Source organism: Molothrus ater, chromosome W (genome assembly GCF_012460135.2).
Source record: "Molothrus ater isolate BHLD 08-10-18 breed brown headed cowbird chromosome W, BPBGC_Mater_1.1, whole genome shotgun sequence".
Taxonomy (NCBI): Eukaryota; Metazoa; Chordata; class Aves; order Passeriformes; family Icteridae; genus Molothrus; species Molothrus ater.
Genome location: NC_050510.2, coordinates 7,298,218 through 7,322,980, shown reverse-complemented (window position 1 = coordinate 7,322,980; position 24,763 = coordinate 7,298,218). Strand labels below are relative to the sequence as shown.

General features: G+C 44.2%; 1 protein-coding gene across 1 annotated transcript in view; it reads left to right on the top strand.

Moving 5' to 3' along the window:
• Nucleotides 1-10,520, top strand: part of LOC118701524 (DDB1- and CUL4-associated factor 12-like) — a 64,200-nt gene extending 53,680 nt beyond the window's left edge. The window contains exon 9 of the mRNA XM_036406177.1: nt 8,964-10,520. Coding sequence (XP_036262070.1) covers nt 8,964-8,990 — 27 coding nt within the window. The 3' untranslated portion in view covers nt 8,991-10,520. The remainder of the gene's footprint in view (nt 1-8,963) is intronic.
• The last annotated feature ends 14,243 nt before the right edge of the window (nt 10,521-24,763 follow it).

Below are 24,763 nucleotides of genomic sequence, written 5' to 3'. Positions count from 1 at the left end.
ACAAAAAGAGTCCAGCAAAAGCCACTCCATCATCTCTTCCCACTAGGATTCTTCTCTATTCTTCTACTATCTCTCACTCGCCCAGACCTCTCTCACACTGGCCCATTTCTTCCTCATCTTCCACTCTATCTTCTAGGAAAGGTCAATGTTCTGTAAAGTTCTCATTCTCCAAAAAGGGGTTAAAAGCTCCTACAAGCGGCCGGCTGAACCCCCCCCTTCTTCTCCGTCCCAGCCGTGCTGCCGGCACAGGCCCATGTTTATCAAGCTTCAAGGTTACAGTCCCAGGCAGCGGCTCTTTCTCTCTCTCTCTCTGTATCTCTCAGGGGGGGCTGCCCGATGGCTCCCAGTGTCTCTCTCTTTCTCTCTCTTCCACCCTTCCACCCCCGGGCTCAGGCCTACCTCTCCTGGCCACATGGCTTTCCCCTCCCCCTGCCCAGCCAGCAGCTGGGCCGGGGGAGAGACCCGAACTCTTTCCCGCCGGAAACCCAAGAGGACCCTCCCAGGGGAGAGCTCTGCTTTTAACTCCGTGTTCTCAGAGGCGTGTCTATGTCTCAATGGTCAGGTTAAATGCCAATATTAAAGTCTGAATATCCATTGGCCAAAAACACAGCATCCCAAAAAACACATTTCCTGTCAAACCACCACATTCCACCCTTCGCCTCTGAGAACACACTTTCTAAAATTATTAACAAAATTACAAAACACTTCAACACTTCTACAAAACAAGAAAACTTTCATCTCCAGATTTTACTATGCATCTACCTTAACTCAATACATGCTTTGTTCTTATTCTTCTTTGGTCTCATCTCACAGCTTTACTCACAACTTTATCTTATCATTCCCCCAAAATTCGATTCCCCGGTCAGGGAAACCAAAAATGTCATGGTTTGACACTGGCACAATGCCAGTGCCTCTATGAAGATACCTTCTCTCTGGTTTCTGCTGTGAGATGTGACCAGGAATAAGCAAAGCAGGCTCCTACTTAGGGAAAAAGAACTAGAACTTTATTAACTACTCTACAACTACAGATAAAAAGGAACACACACAGGGAAAATGAAAACTTCACAAATGCATTTCCTCCTCCCCCCACCAAATTTCCAACACAATACATTTGGTTCCTCAAATCACCAACTCTCGGTCTAGCACCACTTTTTAGACAATCAATCTTCAGTTCATCGAGAGGAGAGGAGTCTTTCTTGTGCCATGGGCTTCCCCTGGAAACACAGCTGAAGCTTCGTGTGTTTCTGTGTCACTCGTGGCACCGCCCGGAGTACATCTGCCGTCGTGACTTCTTCCTTTCCATGTCCAGTGCTCTCACCACTGAACACGGACCAGAACTGCTTCTAGGGTTGTCTTTTAAAGATGCTCTGTCTCGATCCAAAAAAGGCACAGTCTCTCCTTTGGGACACCTGTCTCCACAATCTCTCCTTTTGGGACACCTGTCCCCCCCATATTTTTTCACTCCCTGGGGCCGAGGGGCACCAACACTGAACCCTCTTGGTTCTGAGGCCATTGCCTCCCCCTAGAATGCAGTCTCTGTATCACAAAGAACATGGTTCTGTCCATGGCTATACAAAAAGAGTCCAGCAAAAGCCACTCCATCATCTCTTCCCACTAAGATTCTTCTCTATTCTTCTACTATCTCTCACTCGCCCAGACCTCTCTCACACTGGCCCATTTCTTCCTCATCTTCCACTCTATCTTCTAAGAAAAGTCAATGTTCTGTAAAGTTCTCATTCTCCAAAAAGGAGTTAAAAGCTCCTACAAGCGGCCGGCTGAACCCCCCCCTTCTTCTCCGTCCCAGCCGTGCTGCCGGCACAGGCCCATGTTTATCAAGCTTCAAAGTTACAGTCCCAGGCAGCGGCTCTTTCTCTCTCTCTCTCTGTATCTCTCAGGGGGGGCTGCCCGATGGCTCCCAGTGTCTCTCTCTTTCTCTCTCTTCCACCCTTCCACCCCCGGGCTCAGGCCTACCTCTCCTGGCCACATGGCTTTCCCCTCCCCCTGCCCAGCCAGCAGCTGGGCCGGGGGAGAGACCCGAACTCTTTCCCGCCGGAAACCCAAGAGGACCCTCCCAGGAGAGAGCTCTGCTTTTAACTCCGTGTTCTCAGAGGCGTGTCTATGTCTCAATAGTCAGGTTAAATGCCAATATTAAAGTCTGAATATCCATTGGCCAAAAACACAGCATCCCAAAAAACACATTTCCTGTCAAACCACCACACCTGTGGCTGGGGGCCTGCCTGAGGGACCTGGACAGGTTGTGCTTAGCAGGACTTTGCTATCCAGACACCTACAGCAGCCAGGGTTGGATAGACCCTGAGAACCCCCTGCCATAATACTGTTTCAGTGGTTTTAAATGCTTGTAGCAATATAGAATTATAGATGTTACGTTTCAGAGTATTTTGTGGTTGGTCATATGTCACTTTTGGTCCAGTCAAGGTTAGAAAAAGAGGCAGAGAAAGGTGATGATATGCCAACTGTCCAAATATAAGTCATAGGAGAAATGGGATGAAAAGACAGGTTTTCTTATTTGAATTGATTTTTTTGCTCTACTGGTTTAGAAATCAGTTGAAATCCAGGATCATGGTGTGAGAAGCAGTGGTTTTCCATTGAAGTGCAGGAATGACTGTACAGCATGGTATCTCTCATCTCTTCATGGAGGCAAGTTGAGTGCACCCTGGTGTTCAAATAGCAGATGAGATGAAATTCAGTCTGGTGACTGAGTTGTGCTCACTGTGTCTTGCTGTGCTTTGCTGAGACCCATTGGCATTTGCATTTTCAGGCTGTCTTTTTGAATGTTTCTTAACAAGTTCCCTCCCTTGCTCTTTCCCGCCCATCTGAATGGTCTGTTTGGGGTTGCCTCCTCCACCCCAAATCATCCCAGCTTTTTACTGTAGCAATATTGTGATGTGTTACTCTTCGAGCCAGGTCTTATGAGCTCTCAGCGAAACCCATCACACCCGAGATAGCTCAGCTACCCAGAACAGTATAAAATTAGCAGGATGGCTTCTGAGGTAGTGTTGGAAACAGGAAAAGGTTTAATAAAAGGCAAAATAACAAAGCTCTTATGGAGAAAAACCGAGCCAGGGGTAAGAGGTCCTTGCTCCTGCTAAAACACCCCACAAAAGCGTTTATTTCCTTTGTTCTCTTCCTTTTCTAGTGAATTACCTAGGCGGGACCTCTTGGCCTCTGTCCAGTCCGACAGACCCAGGTCTGAGGCGAAGTCCCAAAGGTCCTATGAGGTGTCTTTGCACTTAATTTGGGAGAGAAACTTCTGGGCTTTTTGCCTTTTTAAGCAAAGAATAATTTGGTCACTCCGTCAACAGGGGGCACATTCCTACAATATTGTACTTGCAGAGGTGACCTCTGTTAAGCAGAAATGGGCTTGCTGGCATTTTGTCAAGCCATGCTTGAGACCTTTAATTTGTTTTTTTTTTAACTGGGCAGACCTTTGAGGCTAGCTCAGACCGGAGAACTGGGTAGTTGCGCTAGTACATGTTTCACTAATGGGAGGATTACACAGTAACAGTCTATTTCTGGGGGGGAACAGACTCTAGTTTATCTCACATTAGGCACTTGAAGCAGATAAAAGATCTTCTGTGCTGCCAATGAGTGTAGAAACTAGTTAATTTTATCGCTCAGCTCTTTTCAGTGAACTACCATGTTAATTTGGGTATCTTTGGGTATTGCATTTTCAGTATTCATAATCACAAATAATCAAACCCAGTGACTTAACTATGGGTTCAGTAGTAAAATTATCCCTGGCTGACTTGACTGTACAAGGGAGAAAGATGGAGAAATTACCAGGAATGAGGTGATGAATAAAATCATAGATTCTACTGGGTAGTAATGTCTCAGTAACAATTGGGTGTTATGTGATAGACTTTCCTAAGGAAGCAAAAGCTATTTTGCAATACTGGCTTGAGCAGAGAAATGAGGGTGGTGCTCACCCTCTTCACCTTATTTCTGATAATTCCTCCAATTTTTTCCCTTGTACAGTCAAGTCTGATAGGGAGAATTGGTAGTGCTCTCCTTGGGTGCTTTCTGGGATTGCAATAACAAAGTGAGTCCATTTGTTTGGTTCCCCTCATCTGTGCTGCTTGTGTTAGTCCAAGGTGAATAAATTACCAAAGAACAGTTAATAGGTGTTTGATCCTAGTCTCAGTTGTTCATTTTCTACATAGATCCATTTCTAAGATCATAGCAAGAGTACCTAGTGATCTTACTGGACTTAGTCTGTCCACAAAGGTTACATTCACATTGTGGGCGACTTGTGACTTCTTTAATGAGGGGAACTCCTGAACTGCATTATGGGGCTATATTTGCTGCCTCTATTTTAAGTCTTTGGCTGCATTTTGTATCTTAATCCTTAAGATATTTATGTTCAGTTACTCTTCTCCAGAATTTCATCCTCTTCCTTCACCTGAGCACTTGCTTTGTATATACCTTGCAGCTGCAAAATTAACAGATTAAAGTTATGATCCAGCTATGTCAAGTGGTGGTTTGGTGTCTTAATTTCTGCCCCTCAGATGAGAGGCACTTACGGACCTTGTGAATTAATATCCCTCACCTGGTACAGATGTGAAATAAAGCAGGCTTTGATAGAGATCATCTGTTTTCTTTGCTTGCAAGAAACCAAGAACAGATGTACTGTCACTGCATCTTGGCAAAGCAGCAGCATCTTTCAGCAGCCAGGTGGGAGCTCTGAGATCTATTTCTGGTGGTCTGATAACCTTATTTTCCATAAATCTACATTTCCAAGGTGTGTGAGAAGTTCTTAGCTTCTATTGCAATTGCTACTGTGACTTAATTACTAAACTGAGGTACAGCTCGTTCCTAAGAACACCATTGCTGAGCTATGTGTGATGCAGGTCAAGCTGATCCTCTGGCCAGCCCATGCTGAGCCCTGGACTCCTGTGCTAGCCAGGCATATGCTCTCTAGCTTAAAACCAAGTGAAAATCCCTGTGTGCCTCTCTGGCCACCCCTCAGCCAGAACCTCAACTTAAAATGCATTTCTGAGTGTTGCAGTACCTTCAGTAACTTAGTCTCTGAAGCACAGTCACCAGGCATTTGTCTGTGTTGCAGACAAGGGAGAATGGAAATGAGAATATAGCCACATCTTATCTGAAGGAATCTCCTGTTTATGCTCTCCCTTGCTTCTGCAAGTGGACACTTCAGTGCATGTTGAGGATGGGCAAGGGGCACAAGAAAAATGGTAAAAGTCCAACAGTGTTTGATATTGCTCTCAGAACTCCCGAGGAATTAAAAAATATAGAGGGGATACTTATTCGTTGCTCAGGAGGTACTTGTAAAAGGGCTTAATCAGAAACATTTTCAGAGAAATCAAGTAGATATCCCCATAATTCTTGTTTCTTCATGTTAACTTTCAAGGATTTAAATTGGGAAGTATCTTTTTGTTTGTGATACTGGGTTTCTTAATGTGATACTTGTGGTACTTGGCTAATTAGGAGAATGCTTTTGACAGAAAGGAATTTTCCCAATTAAAATTAAGTGCCATTTTCTAATGGCCTTTCCCTCTAGTATCCTTCTGGGAGTGTTGTGGTCTAAGAAAGCACAGACAGATCTAAAATGGAGTGCCAGGGTTGGCAGAGTTAAGAAAATCTGGTCTGCCTGACCATTTCTGTACCTAAAAACCACCAAGTAAAATACTTGATTGTATACAAATTCTGGTCATTGGACTGAAACTGAGAGGGTGTATACAACCCTTGCAACATAGTGTGAGGTCTCTATAGTCCTAGAAATTGATTCTTTGACCTCAGAACAAAAATGTAGGCATCAATATGTTGTTTTCTTAGGAACTGCTTTTCCAGATGCCCTTATTAAAAGGGAAAATTCAGGTGCTGAATCTTAAAATCTCATTAAACTTGTATTTTTTATTTGCCCATTCACCTGGTCTCCTTTCCTTTTCAAGGCCTCCCACAGTCTCAAGGTATATAAATCACTATGACTCATCCAAATAATGCCAAAACAGTCTAACCAGAGGTTAATGTGCCTTCCTCTTCTAGTACCTTGATCTTTGTAAAGTTATCTCAAACTCATCACTATATTAGGGTTGGGTACATGCACTGTCTTTTTCTAAGATGTATATGTTGAAGTTGCAACAGGTTTGTACTGTTACTTGTGGCTTGTTCTATTTGTGTTAGGATGTGGTGTTGGCACCTTTTATTGAGTGCCCACAGCAAATGCGATAGAAGGATTAGAAAGGAAATAAAGGATAGAGAGAGAAAAGGGGGGGGGGGGGGGGCTATAGCTACCAACGGAGAGACTAAATCCTCGTGGTCCAGCCAATAGATCCATCTTGTCACATTGGGGAGAATCTTGGAGTCTTTGGTTAGCTCAGGGATCTTTCATAGTCCTCTGCCAGGAGGGGAACAGGTACAGGACAATGGAGAATAAGTCAGTTGAGAGCAAGTACAGACAGTCCAGTTCAGGACCCATTGTTTCAGGACTGGTTTCTATGGGAAACCAGTCTTGGTCCAGCGAACACATCTGCAGGTAACACTTGGCAGACATCCCGCTTCAATCAGCCCAGTACCCCCATGTTGGAATTTTAAGGGTCTCAGTCCTTGGGGGAGGGGCTTCAATCTCCATCCTTGAGGGCGGTCATGAGGCAGATGAGGAATTTTCTGTGGGGGATCACCAAAGTTACCTCAGAAAGTTAGACTTTCTCTAAAGCAGGTGGCATCTGGCTGAGAGGTGGAGAAATTCATGGGCTATTGTGATGAGCAGGTATCATGAAACAGGTGTAAGCATACAGAGCAGGCCGCTGATTGCTAGGCCCTGCTCAAAGCAGTGTACGGTGGTGGCACAGCAAGCACACCTGCAAACAATCACTTAGCAAGCATCCACCTCAACCAGGCCAGAACTCCAGTCAGGGTCTTCAGGGTCTTAGTCTCTGTCCTTGCGACAATTGTGAGGCAAATGAGGGAAACTTCAGACTGTCTCTTACACTTGTATGTTAATGTGTACACAAATACTGGCTCTTCCCCATGGCCTATGATGTATATGATGCACGAACTACACAAGATGTTTTAAAAAGTGCAGGGGTCACAGCTTCTTACCTGAGGGTATGATGTCTTACAGTGAACTGTTTTTAATGGTTTTTTTCCAAATATATTTAATAAGATCCAAAGCCTTTGGGGAAAAAAAAATCAGGGCTTGCTGACACTTGTTGGCTTTTGTTCTGAATCCAGAGTCTGATGTTTATTAACAACTCCTGAAAATCCACCCATCTAACAGCTTTTCTCAGCTTGTTGTTTCTTTCATGAGCTGTGTCAGAAACAGCGCTGGATCCTGAACTATCACAGAAGTTGTCAAGTGAAATAGTAACAACTCTCTTCAAATATTACAGTGCGCATTTTTAATTGTCAGGTAAAACTGTTCAAAATTATTGATGCAACTTGCAAATGGAACAGTGGGAAATTGCAGATATGTAAAACCAGTCTCTGCACATGGGGCTCAGTGTTCAGTTACCTTGTAAATTGTTTCTTCTCTCTGAAAAGCGGGGGTTGGTATTTTTAGTTTTTATTTTTTCATACAAAGACATTACACATTTGGCTTTGTTTTCTAAATTGGAAAAGGATATCTTTGTTCTTAATCTGACATCTGGAGTTTGGGCTAGGTTTCTGTCTCTTATGCAGGTAGAGACTGCAGTGATTGATACAGAATGTCCCTTCCCAGCTCTAAGGGTAATTCGTTCATAAGAACATAGAAACAGAAACACTTCTTCACTTACTGTGGCCTTCCATGGACATGCATATCCATTAACTGAAGTACATTACCACAATCTGTTGATTCATGAGACTACCTTTGTATTTAGAATCAGCATCATTAGTCATCAGTGTATTGACATTAATGAATGGTCACAGAGCTCTAATGTATGTGTATTTACTGTGCTAACTGCATCTGTTTTCCCTGAACCCCAATGCAGACTTAATCTGGAGTTCTCTTTTTAGTTCTTGCTAACTTTGGAGTTTCTTCAAATTCAGCAAGGTCCTGCTTTTACCACAGTTCCTTTTCAGAGTAGAACAGATTGGTTTAACTTTGTTTTCTAATCTTTAGCACTTTCCTCCCATTTCTTCTTAGTTCACCTTTAACAGTAATTTCAAAGCTGCTTGCCTAGTCTGAAAAATATTGAGTCATAATAAAAAGAAAACCTGTTGCCCTGTGTAGAAAGATCGCTCTGTGCTTTTACCATAAACTTCAGGGGCTGGCTGCCTACCTTGGAAGGGGAGACTCCATTCCTGCATACTCTACAGAAGCTGAAATTCTCTTGCATTCATATTATAAAGTGGATGTCAGCAGATCAGGAAGTGGATATGCCCTGCATCTGCACCCAGTTTGTTAATCTGATCAGTGGTGCTTTAGTCAACTAAAGAACCGGCATCTTTGGCTGCTACTCGGTGTTATAACTAAACTGAAGGCAAAATTGAGGATGCATTGGTGACTTTTTTGCTGACTTGGTCCCAATTAAAGGCTTTCTCCACAGACTTTTTGTCTTTTGTATATTTCATGGATGATGAAAAAACTTTGCTATTGTAGGACTATGAGATTAACTCTGTGCTCAAAAGGCAAAAATTATTAGCTTTGGCCAGCAGTAATGCCAAAGGCTGACTATGCTCAGAGATGGGCTGGTAATGGAGTGTTTAAGCAATGGAAGCCTTGAGAGTTCCACAACAGTCCTTGCCAGTCTTTCCCGAGCACTGTTCAGCACTATCCCTATTTAAAACCAAAATAGGGATTGCATTGAGCAGTGGAACCTGCTGAATTTCCTAGATTTGAGAGAGACACTGGAGAGAAGAGTCCAGGTTCCATGTGTTTTAAATATAACTTTAAACTAATGCAGCTATACTCTCAGATCAGCACCACTTCCTACCTTTCCCTCCATTTAGATGGGAATTAAAAAGTAAATTCAACAATACATGATCTGGTTGTGTGCTTGCAGGTGGAACATGGGGTTCTTGAAATTTGAGAATTGAAATTTCTTACGTGGAAGAACTCTGTGGGTGCAAAGAGCTTGGATCTTGGATTACAGTTCTTCTGCCAGCTTGCTAAATGCAATTAAGTACTCTGGACACTTCTGAAGAACTGATCATTTTAGGTCATCTGTGTGTTGCTTGACCACATGGACAATGTAACAATGATTTTTACAGCTTGCTTTCCACATGTCAGTCACAACTCTTAATTTGCCATGTGGAGGAAAATTGTTAATTTGATCTGGAAATGTGAACGTGGACACAACATGGGCAGTGGGATTGAGGGCACCCTCAGCAAATTTACTGATGACACTGAGCTGTGTGGTGCAGTCAATATGCTGGAGGGAAGAGATGCCATCCACAGGAACCTTGACACACTTGAGAGGTGGGTCTGTGCGAACCTCATGAAGTTCAAGAAAGCAAAGTGCAAGGTCCTACTACTGGGTCATGTCAGTCCCAGACACACCGACAGGTTGGGCGGAGAAGTGATTGAGAGCAGCCCTGGGAGAAAGACTTGGGGGTGATGGTTGATGAAAAACTCATCATGAGCCGACAGTGTGAACTCACAGCCCAGAAACCAACAAAATTCTTGGCTGCATCAAAAGGACCGTGGCCAGCAAGTCAAGGGAGGAGATTCTCCCCCTCTGCTTTGCTCTTATGAGACTCCAGTTGGAGTACTGTGTCCAGCTCTGGGGTTCCCAACATAAAAAGAACATGGAACTGTTGGAGCAAGCCCAGAGGAGGGCCACAAAATTGATAAGAGGACTGGAGCACCTCCCCTACCAAGACAGGCTGAGAAAGTTGGGGCTGTTCAACCTGGAGAAGAGAAGGTTGTGTGGAGATCTCTTAGCAACCTTCCAGTATCTGAAGGGGCTACGGGGATGATTGAGAGGGACTCCTCATCAGGAACTGCAGACAGGACAAGTAGTAATGGGTAAAAATTGAAAGAAATTAGGAAATTTAGGCTAGATATTAGGAAGAAATTTTTTACTGTGAGGGTGGTAAGATACTGGAACAGGTGGCCCAGAGAGGTTGTGGATGCCCAAATCCTGGCAGTGTTCAAAGCCAGGTTGGATAAGGCCTTAAGCAACCTGGTCTAGTGGGAGGTATCCCTGCCTATGGCAGGGAGGTTGGGACAAAATGATTTTTAAGGTCCATCCCAACCCCATAACATACTATGATTCTATGTATCTATTAAGAGCCTAATTTTCCATCTTGCATCAACCAAGTTACTGTGTTCACATACCAGAAAGATGTTGCTCTTTGAAAAAGCATGTTAGTGTATGTGGCAATGCCCCATGCACTTTTTAAATACCTAGATCTGTACATTCTCATCTGAGTATTGTTAAACATGCTGTAGTCTGGCATACAGGTCTTTTACTGCTGCCCTGTTACATAGATAATTGTAATTAACTGCAGTTTGGTTTTTTCTACTACTTGAGGTTGCGTGATCTGAAAATTGGTGAACAAAAAGTATTTGTGCATCTTACTATGTGTATCTCTAAATAAAATGTATTTGTATAGTTTGTTGGCTTGGCTGATGGTTTCCTTTATTTTGTAATTATCCCACTGCAAGTAAAACCAGGGCAGTTGGGTTTCTTCTTGTAACAGTCCAGCTTCTGTGTTGACATGACGGATTCAAAGGAAACAAAGTAAACTGTTGTTTTTCCTTCACCATTGAGTGGATTGATATCCCAAGGGTATGTTCTCAACATATTCCTGTTTTTCATAGCTTATACATCAGTCCTGTTCTCTGTATAGCTGCAATAACACTCCTTGCTTCTATAGTAAATGTATCTAATGGCAGTTGGGACTGTTACGCTCTTCAAAGCATGTCCTTTCTGTTCTCTTCTTCTGGTACCTAATTTCTTCTGAGGCAAGAGTTTCCTTTTAGCCATGTTATTTTTTCTAAAAAATATTGTACAGCACAGATACCTATAGGTGGACAGTTAGGTCTAGGACTAAGGGTTTTAGGGGAGACCTTATGTACTGAAAATGCACCTGTTGCACTAGATCTTTCACCATATTTTAATTGCATAGGAGAGTGAGGCCTCTGTCCAACTGTCCTATTTCCCTGTCTCCTCTTGTCTGCCTAGAATTGGGAAGGTTATTTTTTGGAGAGGAGGAATGTCCATAAAACATCGAAGCTTTATGTTGAAGGTTAAAATCATGTGCCTAAAAGCAGCTTCTGCATCCCCATCTTCTTCACACTTGACTTCACCCTGCAGTGCTAATTTCCATGGTCATGGACAAACTGCAGCTTTGTATGCAAGCTATGGGAGACCATGTGTCTTGATTTGCCATATCTGCTCTGTAGTATTGTAGTAGACATTACAGAGGAGAGTCCAAAAATAATGTGAATGTTATCCTGTCATCCTACTGGCCTTATACCAAAACTGAGAGATGCAAAAAAAGAAGCACTCATGGCCCTGGAGACAGGCAGATGATGGGTTAGATGTATGGTGGGAGGAAAATAGAAGGTGTTGGTAGTAGTGGTTCCTGACTTGCATCATGTCACAGCCATGGATTTGGATGAGCTTGCGCCAACCCCTCAATGCAGAAGCTGTATCTGAACTGCTTGAGCTGTGCTCTATTCCTAGAGGGTTATTCTTGGTGCTGCTTCCCTTTAACACAGAACAGGGCCCCTGTCAGGCTGATGCTTTTGTTTATACCCCTATACCTCATAGGAAAATGAGAACAAGGTGAAGGGATAGTTTAAGCTATAGAAAAGGCCCTGGCAATCAGGGTTACTAACTCTCCAGTTGCATCGAATGATCCATTAAGTACAGCATTCAGATGATGTGAGGCCTGTCAACTGTCTTGTGGGACCAAAACGGACTGGGGATGGGTGAGGGCCTCAGGAAGTATCAAGACAGTCAGTACTCCTCAAGCTCCTCCTAGATGTGTGTCTAGCTTAAATCTCAGCAGTAAAGAGTCCAAATCTTCCCCCGGCAGCTAATTCTTGCATTCATTTATATTGTTCCATTGATTTGTGGAAACAAACAAACTCCACAACTTTTGTGCAAGTTGTAAAGCCGATATGTTTATTACAGCTATGTTTATTACAGCGCTGGATGCATATGGGAATCGTTCCCCTAAAATGACATGCATACCTCTGGGAACTCCAGATCCCTTTTTATCTCCTTCTCAAATACATATGCATGCAATTTCACAATAGGTTCATACATATTCATTCCACTGATTTCGAGTGACACTTGCCGCTAATTCTTCTTTATCAGAAAGAACTCCTGGGTCAGGTTGCCCTGCTCTGTCTGCCCCCCCCTCCCCCCTTATCTCTTGTCCTTTGGCTGAAGCAGTCCCTCCAAGCACAGGCCCTTTGTGAGCACAAGCAGTCAGACTAAACAGCAAGCTACAGACTTAACTCAAAGATGTACATTTCACCTAAATCAAAATGGATTTCTACTCTGGAAAATTTCCACTCTGCCTCACCATCCCCTGCCTTGCAGATCCCCTTGCTTTCCTATTCACTGTGTAGATGAAGCAGTTTGTGGGGCAACTCATCTGTTTTTGTTGAAAGGGATTTTAACTGTTTCATGGCAATGGTCTTCACTTCTTATACTGAACAGTCCAGATTCCCTCAGCGTTTTCTCACTGGCCATGCTTGGCATGTATGTGTGTGGCCATTGTTATTTCTGGCTGTGGAACCAAGATCTATTGTACTCCTTGGCCTTGTAGTATATGATAGAGATAATTCACGCTATTAATGTATAAAATATTGCAAGATCCAAACTATGTCTTTTGACCACCCTGGCCGGGAGCAGTGTCTTATTGATATACATCTAGTTCCCGGACTACGTTGAGATAACATCGAGTTCTTTAACGTAAGAATAGAAACTTCCAGGGTGATAATCACCGGCTTCCCTGGGTCACCAGGACCACTCAAGAGTGATTATCGCCTCAAAGATTACATCTACCATGGTGATTGACGGCGGGCGCCACCCTGTAATACATGAATACTGACTTCCTCGAAGTTCTCTGACAACATCTAGACACCTGGACTGGACCTTTGTCTATCTCTGCACATGTAAAGCCCTGGTTCTGCATGTGAAGAGACAAAGAACATTCAGTCATCTCTGCCTTGGGCAGAAAAAAACTGGATAAGAACTCGCTGTGCGAAGCAGCATTCGTGAACAGGGGGAGACTGACATTCGGAGGTCAGATCTGTGTTCACCCAGCGCCGAACCCGGGCTCGACGCTGCCCTTGGCTGTGGTGGTTTTTGACGACCGAAATTTGGTCTCGCGGACAAATTAATAAATCTTTGCTAAATTTTCTTATAAGTTTGGCTCTCAATTTGATAATTTATAACAGCCTGGAGCCTACAGCATCTCCATGCTGCTGCTATTGACAGCTTCTTTTCCCATATGCTACAAATGCAGTGGCAGTGGACATTATCCCTTTCAACATTCAAACTGCTGCCTGCCTCCAACTCCCAGCCCAACTGCTGCAGGTTTACTTGGATCTCATCACTTCCCTTCTTGGGTGTATTTTGTTCCTGATCTTTGTGATGAGATTTCAGCTCTTGCCAGCTGGTGGCACCGCTGTGGCAGAACAAGAAAGCCAAAACAAGATAGTACTGTGGGAATAGTTTCACACTGTTCTGTTAGTCCTTCCTAGCCATAGCTGTACTCATCCTGTTAGCGTTCAGAAACACATAATCACATAAGCGATTATATGCAGGTGCTTTTATTAAGAGCTCTGGGTGTCAGGAGTATTCAACTCAAATCTGACTCCGACTATACATTCGAGATGATCGTGTTTTTATATTCTATCATTATATAACTTTCATGTTAATTATTAAACTTATATTGTTCTATTGTATACATAGATTTCAGTCAAGCATGGCTTCTCATGGTTCCCCCTTAAATTTCTAACATAGTTTCTCATGATTCTTCTTATGATTATACAATAATTATATTTAGTTATTAAACAATCATCACATCTAACAATTATATCATTTATCATACTGCTTACGCAGGTGCAGTGATCTGAGAGAACACAAAGCCTAACATTTTCAAAGTCTATCTTTAACATTTTCCAGGGCTTCACTATCAATCCTGTCTGCTTCTGAATGGAGGATCAGGATCATCTTTCTCAATTTGAGGTTCTTTCAAGGTTCAGTAAATGGATTAATAAATGAAGGGATGCCAGGAACGCAATGCTTGAACTGTTCTTTTGACAAGGGCAGCCTGTTCTGTCAGACACTGAAAGCGAGCAAATTCAGAGTATATTAAAAAACAAGTACCTTTGTGCTTTGTCTCCCAACCTCCTCAGTCTGTCCCAAGCCTTCACATCTGGCAAAACAAATGATAGGATGGCTTCAGCCCCCTGCAAGGCTCAAGGGACCATGCAGTCAACATGGCATTTGGGACCTACTGATCAGCGGCTCCTAAGTACCACCCTACATAGAGGGTCTTACCATTCCCTCTTCATTAAGGTGTACCACGAGCTGGAAGTGGTAAGAAAGAAGCCACAGGCCTTGAAGTGCTGAACTGCAGTCAGAAGGTCAGATTGACAGTTGCTTGGACTGTTTGTGCCAAAAACATAAACAAAGCATAGGTTGTGTTCCAGGGATGCTGAAGTTTCAGCAGAAAGATTTTCGGCCCCTATAATTGGTGCCTGTGGTTTTTTTCCTGTGTTATCAAGTTTCCCTGTTTCAGGGGTTTCCTCTCTCTACAGACCCACTTCAGTGCCTCATGCATGTTGAACATTAGGCACATGGACTCATCTACAATAGAAATTTCAGAAATTCTAGATAACTGGAAAGGATGTAACTAGATTTAAGGTTGCCTTTGGGGAGACACAGACTGGCACTGTTGCTGTAAAACTCCTCCCCATATAGCTGCTGTAGTCTAGGTAAATATTCACCTAGGGAGCAATGGTGGCTAATTTCTAAATGTATATGAGCACTAAAAGAGGTCTCAGAGCCAAGAGGGTGAGGAACAGTTGGTCAGCGCTAAGAAAAACACCTGGGAAAGCACAATCTATTTCTTTGTGTGCTATGATGGCAGACTGCATCCTACTGCTGGACAACATGCAGCAACCAGGCCAGCAAGGATGCCAATAGAGAGCTATTCAGCTATAGAAACTTCTGATCTTGTTCTCTGATAAAACCACTTCATAAGAGACTTTTCCAGTAAAGAAATTGTAGGAGTAATGATCTTAGGAATCTTTGGAAGAAATTTTTTACTGTGAGGGTGGTGAGGCATTGGAACAAGTTGCCTAGAGAAGTTGTGGATACCTGTAGTGGTTTTGGTTCACCAATTTGAGATTTCGCCAATTTTGAGACTTCCCAGGCAGTGCACCAATGAGTGTGATGGGTTTCAGTGCTGGCCAATCACCAGTGCACTCATTTCCTGCTGTGAGGTGGGATTAGGAGAAAGGCAGAGCAGACTCAAAACTTTAAAAGGATATAAAGAAAATTTTATTAACAGTAACTAAAAGAAAAAAGTAATAAGAATCAAAACAAACCCTTCAGGACACCTCTCCTCCCCCCACAACCTTTTCTTTTCCATTGACAATGTAAAGAAACAAAACCTAAAATTTCCAGTCAGTTTACCACCTGTAAAATAGTCTTTCTTCAGTTCACTTAGGGAGAGAAGTCCCTCTTAATAATCTTATGGAGACTTCTCCACAAGAGGAAAAAACAGTTCTCTCGTGGCTCTCAATTTCCACGACTAACAGCCACCCGGGAAAACCTGCCATCGTAAAGTCCCTCCCATTTTCCACAAGCCTTCACACAGCTTGTTTATGGGCCATGTTGACTTATGGGGTATTGTTTTAAAGATGAGCTGTTCAAAGGCAAAAGTTCTCATTATCTATTTCTAAAATCATCCTCATCTCTGGGAACAGAGATCTCCTAGGGGCACAGGACTACTCTAATTCGCTGTTCAAACTTCTCATGGGATTACAGCTACTTCAACATCTGCTTACTTTAGCATGGAGGCCTTTGCTCAATATCGATTTGAACCCTTCATCCCCCCATAGTTTCATGCATTATAGGGGAAAAGAGTCTTTTCTCCATAGCTTACAAGAAGATTTCAGCCCCAAGATCAAGGCATCTCCTCATTCCTCCCATCTGGGACTTGACTTCTTCTTCACTGACCTCAATGTCTTCATGTTGTTCCTTTACATGCTTGCATCTTGTTCCTTTCTCTCACTCGAGGGAGGATTAAGTCACTGAAAGGGTTAACATGTCACCTGGGCCCTGCAAATGGTCACCTGACCCACCGGTAACTTGTGGCAGGGAGCTGCAGCTGGGCTGTGTCAGGATCGGCTTCATGGTTGGTCTTTGGTTTTCTCTGCGTTCAATTCCAGCCGCAGGACCACTCTGCACGGGCTGCAGGGCCGCCTCTGGTCTCAGCCGTGCTGGGGGGAGGGGACCTGGCAGCAAGATCTTAACAGCCACGGCCAGCCCTGCTCCGGGCAGGGCTCCACAGCCTCCCCCACCTTCCTGCCTGGCAGCTGCTGAGGCCCCAGTCCGGCCAGGATAGGGCTCGGAGTCCCCCGGACCCCCCGGAGAGAGGGTCAGTGCCCCCCCCCCCCCCCCCCCCCCCCCCCCCCGGCAGGGCCACCCGGCCCGACCTGGATGCGAGATGGGGGTCTGGCAGGCTGTGTTACCTGTCCCAGGCGGGAAGCTAAAGAGGAAGTTCCTGGCATTCTTTCGTGTTTAACATGTGTTTTTCACAGAGGCGCGTCCAGCTTTCTAGTGGCTGGAAGCTTTGCATCACTTCCTGTGAAAAACGCCAATCCCTTGTTTATAAAATTTTAAAAGTTTAATAATAATAAAATGGTTATAAAAATAGTAATACAATTAGAGTAATAATAATTTGGACAATTTGAATTAGGACAATATGCGACAATAGAAACAAAGAGTTACGGACTTCCGGGTACCTTTTTCTGGGCAGCATAAGCCCGAGAAAGGACACCCGTTAACAAAGGATTAACCCTTAAGAACAATAGCCTGCTGCATATTCATACATCTCATACATGATGCATAAATTCCATTCAAATACAGGATTCTGTCTGATCATTGTCAACTTCTTCCTCTGAATCCTAACAGTGCCTTCAAGGTGGGAAGAAGTTAATTTCTTTTGATAAGAGGGCAATAAATTCTTTTTCTCTGAAAGATTTAGGTGTCCTGTGGCTGCTATCTCGCTGCAAGTCCTTTCTTTAAAAAAGTATCCTACATAGCATCGTTTCTATTTTAACATTTTTTATAATCTAAAACTATATTTAACACACTACTTAAGAGAATTAATACAGCATTACTTTCTAACACAACACATATTCATTTTAATATTTGAGAAAAACCAATCATAAAATACACATTTTTCACACTTCCCTAAATGTCTCTCATACAAAACCATGACAATACCCCATCCCTGAAAGTGCTCAGGCCAGGTTAGACAGGGTGTGGAGCAACCTGGTCTAGTGGAAGGTGTCCCTGCCCATGACAGGGGGTGTCGGAAACTGAAATGTTATCATTTATGGCTTAAACATCTTCGTGAAGGACTTTTGCCTATTATAGCAAAACTGTACAAAAGCTGCAGAGAAAACCACCAAAACCCTGAATGGGGCCCTGCACTACTTGCTGATGACGATAAGATAAAGTAACTCAGGAGGAGAAGAATACATTCACAGAGGGATCAAGCTTAGCACCTTTGGGATGGAGACCACAGCCCCAGGGCTATGACCTGCCAGGTTCCCACAGACCCTCACACCAAAGGGTGGGAGGGAGAGGGGCTTTGGGTGTATAGTGAAAAAGCCTCTGGTTGGGGCAGTGAAGGCCCATCCTCCACTGTGCAAAGGAGCTCAGCTATGGGGCCCCTTCACCCTGGTAAAAGCTGCATCCATGTGAAGGACAGCAGAGGGAGTGTCATGGCCCATCAAACACCCCCCCAAAAAGGATCCCAGACCCTGCACCAGAGCACTGCAGCATGATGCAACAGATCCACAGTGTTGCAAGGGACAGTGTCAAGCTTGGCCTCCCCAGGGGAAGCACCTGGGTGTTCCCACCTGGCCCAAATGTATATCAATCCATTGGCTTCTATATTTTTCGGCGGCGGCTGCAGGGTGGTGGGGGACTCTCACCACCAAGAAGACCAGATGGAGGGGAGCAACAAGACGTTGTTGGGACCCTTGGAAGGGTGATATGCTTCTACCTAACCCCTGTCACTCTCCCCCTGTCTCCCTACCCCCCATGCACACCTCTTTTTCTCCTTCTTTCTTTCTTTCTTTCTTTCTTTCTTTCTTTCTTTCTTTCTTTCTTTCTTTCTTTCTTTCTTTCTTTCTTTCTTTCTTTCTTTCTTTCTTTCTTTCTTTCTTTCTTTCTTTCTTTCTTTCTTTCTTTCTTTCTTTCTTTCTTTCTTTCTCTTTGCCTTCTTTACTATTAAATAAAATATATCAATTTTTTGGCACCAACATCTAACCTCATTTGGTTTTAATCATGTTTTTTGGGTATATTTTGAACCTTTCTGAGTTTCATCCATTTTATTCACAAAGACTTCGTTTTCCTTACTCTTCTGTGTTTAAACCGGTTCATAACAGGGGGGTTGGAACTAGATGACCTTTGAGGTCCTTACCAACCCAAACCATTCTATGACTCTGATATTGGTGCATATACAGTAGACTGCTGCTGCTGTACTTTGAGTGCATTTGGTTTTGTGTTGCATATAGGTAATACCTTACAAAAGAAAGGCCTTGTAAAAATATGGTTTAGGCCCTGCTACTATGGCTAAGTGAGCAGCTAGCTTGTAACTTCCCATGTGAAAAAATCATAAGAATGAAAGTCAGTTTGCATAACAATCTATTATTGTGATTGAAAATAAGTTGCACCTGCAAAACCAAGAAATCTGTCCCATGAGAATCAGTGAAGAAAATATGTAAACAATCTAGAAATAGAAAAATTTGATGGACATGCATGTCGCAATAGGACACAAAATGAACAACACGCACACACCGAAACATCCAAGGCAAAAAAGGGTAGTTTATTTCTGACTCCAATATTTATAGACTTTCAAAAGTGACCATGGATTGGAGGATGAAATTGACACCTCTCCAGCCACACTGGTCAAACCAACAGTCCATCAAATTTCTCCTCCTCCAGAAAGGAATACAAAACAATCATTATTTACATGAAAAGTGCGTGAGAAACTCCATTACAAAAATGTAAACATCAGAAGGCTTAGAAGAACTTAGAAGAATTTAGAAGAACAGGGCGACACATGCAAAATGCCATTTACTGACCAATGAACTGAGTGTCAGTGTATTGTTTACCAATTAGATCTAACACGGTGGCTTCTGATAATCCTATAAAAAAATGAGCTATGCAATAAAGATTCAGCTTTTCTGCATGAAGAAACTGAGTCCGGTCTGCTTATTATTACAACAGTTTTGCGGAAAACTTTTAGTCCTGTACCCAGGCTTCTCCACTTAGCTTAGGGGAAGAGAAACATCCAGAGCTTCAATATTCTGCACAGAGCAATAGAAAGTGACTACAGGGGAAAATCTGGCTCATATGACATGGATTTTCCTGTCACCTTTCTCAATTTACTAACATACTCTTGGAATAAGAAATAGTCAGAGAAGTCAAGTCATATCCCCTAATGCTTGGTTCCTGTATTTTCCGCATGACAGAATAGTTGAGGTTGAAAGGGACCTTTGGAAATCACCTGGTCCAATGCCCTGCTCAAAGTAGGGTCAACTAGGGCAAGCTGCCCAGGACCATGTCCAGTCAAGTTTTGAATATCTCCAAGGATATAAACGCCATAACCTCTGTGGGCATCCCGTGCCAGTGTTTAACCACTCTCACAGTAAGAAAAGTTTTATGTTTAAATGCAATTTTCTGTTTTTCAATTTGTGGGTCATCACTGGGTAACACTGAGTCTGGTTTCATCTTCTTTAGTCACTGCCATGAGATAAAGGACTCATAAGAACCCCCTGAGCCTTCTCTTCTCCAGGATAAACAATTCTTGCTTTCAACCTGTACCTGTATGTCAGGTGCTTCAGTCCCTTAGTCATCTCAGTGACACTTCACTGGATTTCCTCCAGTATGCCCATGTCTTTCTTGTATTGTGGAACCCAGAAGAGGACACAGTGCTCCAGATGTGTCTCACCAGTGCCAAAATAGTGAGAGGAGGGGAAGGATCACCTCCCTCAATCTGCTAGCAGCAGTCTTCCTAATACAGCCCAGGATGTTTTTGGCCTTTGCTGCAAGGGCACATGGCTGGCTCATGTTCCATTGTCCACCAGGACTTCCAGGTCCTTCTCTGCCAAGCTGCTTTCCAGATGATTGGATCCAGCCCACACTGGCATATGGGGGTATTCCTTCCCAGGTGTATAACTTTATATTTTCCTTTGTTGAACTTCATGAGATTCCTGTTATCCCATTCCTCCAGCCTGTTAAGGTCCTTCTGAATGGCACCATAATCATCTAGTGAATCAACTACTCCTTATGGGTTTATGTTATCTGTGAACTTTCTGAGGCAACGCTGCTCCACTGTCCAAGTCATAAAGATATTCAACAGCAGTGGTGGCAGGACCAGACTCTAGAGTACACCACCAGTGACTGGTCTCCAGCTAGACTCTGCGCCACTGATCACAACCCCTTGAACCCAGCAGTTCAGCCAGTTTTCAATCCACCTCACTGTCCATACACCTAGTCTGTTGTATTGGGTTTTCATGACAGTTTTGGTAGTGGGGATTACAGAGGTGGCTTCTGTGAGAAGCTACTAGAAGCTTCCACGTCTAAAAGAGCCAATGCCAGTTGGCTCCAACTTGGATCCACCAGTGGCCAAGGTTGAGATAATCAGCAACAGTGGTAGTGCCTCTGGGATAATATATTTAAGGGAAAAAAACTGCTGCACAACAGCAACCAGAAAAGAGAGGAGTGAAAATAAGTGAGAGGAAAAGCTCTGCAGACACCAAGGTCAGTGAAGAAGGGGGAGGAGGTGCTCCAGGTGCCAGAGCAGAGATGTCCCCCTGCAGCCCATGGAGGTCCAAGGTGGAGGAGATATCCACCTGCAGCCCATGGAGGACCCCACACCAGAGCAGGTGGATGTGCCCAAAGGAGGCTATGACCCCATGGGAAGTCTGTTGGAGCAGGGTCCTGGCAGGACCTTGTGATCCTGTGGAGAAAGAAGCCTACACTGGGAAAAGGTTTGCTGGCAGAACTTCTGACCCCATGGGGGACCCATGTTGCAGCAGCCTGTTCTTGAAAGACTGCATCCCATGGAAAGGACCCATGCTGAAGCAGTTCATGAAGGACTGTAGCTCATGGGAAGGACCCATGTTGGAGAAGTTCATGGAAGACTGTCTCCCATGGGAGTGACCACACACTGTGTTTTGGTTTGAAAGACAGGTGTCTGCCAAGGAAGGCAGGAACCTGCCTTGGAATAGAAAATGTGACCCCCTTCCTTCCAAATTATTATAACTTTGAAATTAAGGGGCTTTCAGGCAAAGATATGGGAAAAAGGAAGAACAGTTTTCTACTAGTATGTATATGTATAACAAGGCAAACAAACCACAACAGCAGCAACAACAAACAAAACCACAAAACCACAAACCCAATAGCAGCCTTCTCTTGGCTGCAGGCATTTCCCCTTCAGTGCAGTTGCGGTCACAGCCGACAGGGGCATTGGTGGCTCCAGGCTGGGCAGGGCAGGGGCGCTGATTCCCCCCACAGCTGCAGGGGGCGCTGTGGTGCGAGCTCAGCCGCCTGTCTCCATGTGGGCAATGGCGGATGTGCAGACTGAAGAGATGCAAAAGGGGCTTCCTATACAACCTCACAGGGGCAGCCGATCTCAGTGCCCCTCTGTTTTGCAGAGATAAACAAAACTCCACAACTTTGTGAAAGTTGTAAAGCCGGTATGTTTATTACAGCACTGGACGCATGTGGAGATTACTCTCCTTAAAAAACATGTGTACCTCTGGGAACTCCAGATCCTTTTTTATCTCCCTCTCAAATACATATACATGCAATTTCACAATAGGTTCATGCATATTCATTTTTACAAATTTCGTGTGACATTTGCCGCTAGTTCTTCTTTATCAGAAAGAATTCCTAGGTCAGGTTGACCTGCTCTCACAGCAGTCTCTCTGTCTCTCTCTGTCTCCCCCCCCTTATCTCTGTCCTTCACTGAAGCAGTTTCTCTGAGCCTAGGCTTTTACGAGAACAGGCAGTCAGACTAAATAGATATGTTTTCAAACTACAGACTATTAAATATTATGCCCCAAATGTTTCGGGGTGTGTCCTGCCTGGCTTCGTCTGGCTTCGCTGCTGGACCAAAGGCGGCAGCTGTGGCGTTTTTCACCCCAGAGATGCCTTTGGCTGGCTAGGTGCTGCAGCTGGGCGCTCAGAACAAGTCCAGGCAAAATAGGAACTCAGTTTACCTTTGGTGGAAAAGGTTCAGACGGTGAATAGAAAAGGAGCGGGTTCTGCCGTGTAGCTTAGATCCAGAGTTTATTGTAGCATGGTATATTTCTGAATCTGGCACAGCTCTCAGACAGACGACAGAGACCGAACCACGGCAGAGACACGGCAGAGACCCCGACCGCATGGTCTCGTGTTCTTTTTAAGCCCCGGGGACAGGGGGAGGGGAGGGACAGGTGAGGGCCAACCAGGTGTGAGCAGGGGAAGGGTCAGGGGATGTGGATGCTAGGACAAACCAATGAGCCCAGACCTGGGGGGGCATCTGCCAATCGCATGACGCCTTGCTGGAAGGTGCCAGGCAGGAGGGCAAAGGGGGAGGGGGAAAGGTTGGCATCCTTGAGGGGGATGGGATAGGTGAGACAGGAAATGGTGACACACTGCAACAACAGACTTAACTCAAAGATGTACATTTCACCTAAATCAAAATGGATTTCTATTCTGGAGAATTTCTACTCTGTCTCACCTCCAGGTGGCAAAATGGGCTGTAGCAGGAACCTCGGAGCAGCAGCTGGAATGGCAGAGGCAGGCACAACCAGGAGTAGCAAACAAAAGGTAGCAGAAACTCTGGAGCCATGCCCAAAGCTATGGGCTGTCCATGTGTTGCGTTACAGTGTTTTAAGAAGCCCTGAAGCAGTAGCAGAGAACAGCGAGGCTGGGCAGGGAGTCGCTCCCTTGGATAGCTCACCAGGGATGGCTGGTTCCTGGGTCAGGCTGCGCAGAGGGGGCGGCCCCCGGCAGGGGAGGGGGCATTCAGGGCCATGGTTAGGTTGAGGTATTAGGGCATGGGTTAGACTCAATGATCTTGAAGGGCTCTTCCAACCTAGTCATTCTGTGAATTCTGTGAATTCTGGGGTGCTCCCAGGTCCCAGCATGGCACACACTGGCTCTGGGCTCCAAAGCAGCAGAGAAGCAGAGAAGCAAGCCAGTAAGCCCAGTCAGTGTTGAAGGAAAAAAACAACAAAAAGAAACAGGCAAAATGTACAAGGCAACAGTATGTCCAGTCAGAGACACCACACTATGTGACCCACAAGCCAATCACCCCACTGGAAGAGAAAACTGTCCCTCCCCTCCACCCATCCCATACTCCCAGAGCCGGGGAAGGGGCGGACAGTGACCACCCCGGACACAAAACAAAAATGGTATGGAATAAAAACACATTCCCAAGACATACTGGAGTAGGAGAAGAGTATGAGGAGGAAGGAGCAGCAGAGACAACATGCGATGAACTGACCACAACCTGTGTTTGCCATCCCCCTGTGCTTCTCAAGGAGAAGGTAAAAAAAAAATAGGGAGTGAAGTTGAGCCTGGGAAGAAGGGAGGGGTGGGAGGAAGGTGTTTTTAAGACTGTTTTTTTTTAATTTCTCATTATCCTACTCTGTTATTAATAATAAATTCAGTTAATTTCCCTAAATCAAGTCTGTTTTTCCAGTGACAGTAATTGGTGAGTGATCTCTCCCTGTCCTTATCTCAAGCTGTGAGTGTCTTGTTATATTTTCTCTCCCCTGTCCAGATGAGGAGGGGAGTTGTAAAATGGCTTTGGTGGGCATCTGGCATTCAGCCAAGGTCAAACCACCACATCTGTAATTCATCAATTTTGTCTATGAGGCTGTTATAGGAAACGCCATTGAAAGCCTTGCTAAAGTCAAAGTGAACAACATCCCCTCCCCATCTACCAAAGCCATCATTTCATAGAAGAAAGTGATCAGGGCAGTCAGACATTACTTCCCCGGTGTAAATCTATGCTCACTACTACAAATCACCTTCTTGTCCTCAATATGTTTGGAAATGGCTTTCAATACTATTTGTTCTATCAACTTCACAGAGCTGACGGGAGGCTGACCAGCATGTAGTTCCCCAAGGTCTTTCAAGATCACTGATTTGTTCCTGCAATGGCCAGTTGCTGCATCTACAAACAGCCCTTTTATAATTGAAAGCAGATGACTGACATTTAACCAGAGTTGGCAAATACCATGGACATGCTATTCAAAACATTCTCCTAAAATATCACAGGCTAAAAATGCTTGTAATTTATCCTAAGATGAAGTTTGCGGGAAAGCAGCAAATGTTACAATATCCAAGCTTCTACTTAATGATGCTATTAATTACCAATCAATTACAGAAACATTGATATTATCTGGAGTTGTTGTATTGCACTAAATAGTTATTTAGTTGTTTTGCACTGGGTTCTGTATTATTGCACAGAATAGTATGTTTGTATCCTCATGGGATTCCCCTCTTATATCACATGGTCTTTCCCCCCCCCCCCCAAAGGCCCCAGTGGTGATGGTTTGTTTACTCCTCCCCTCGCCCCCTCCTCA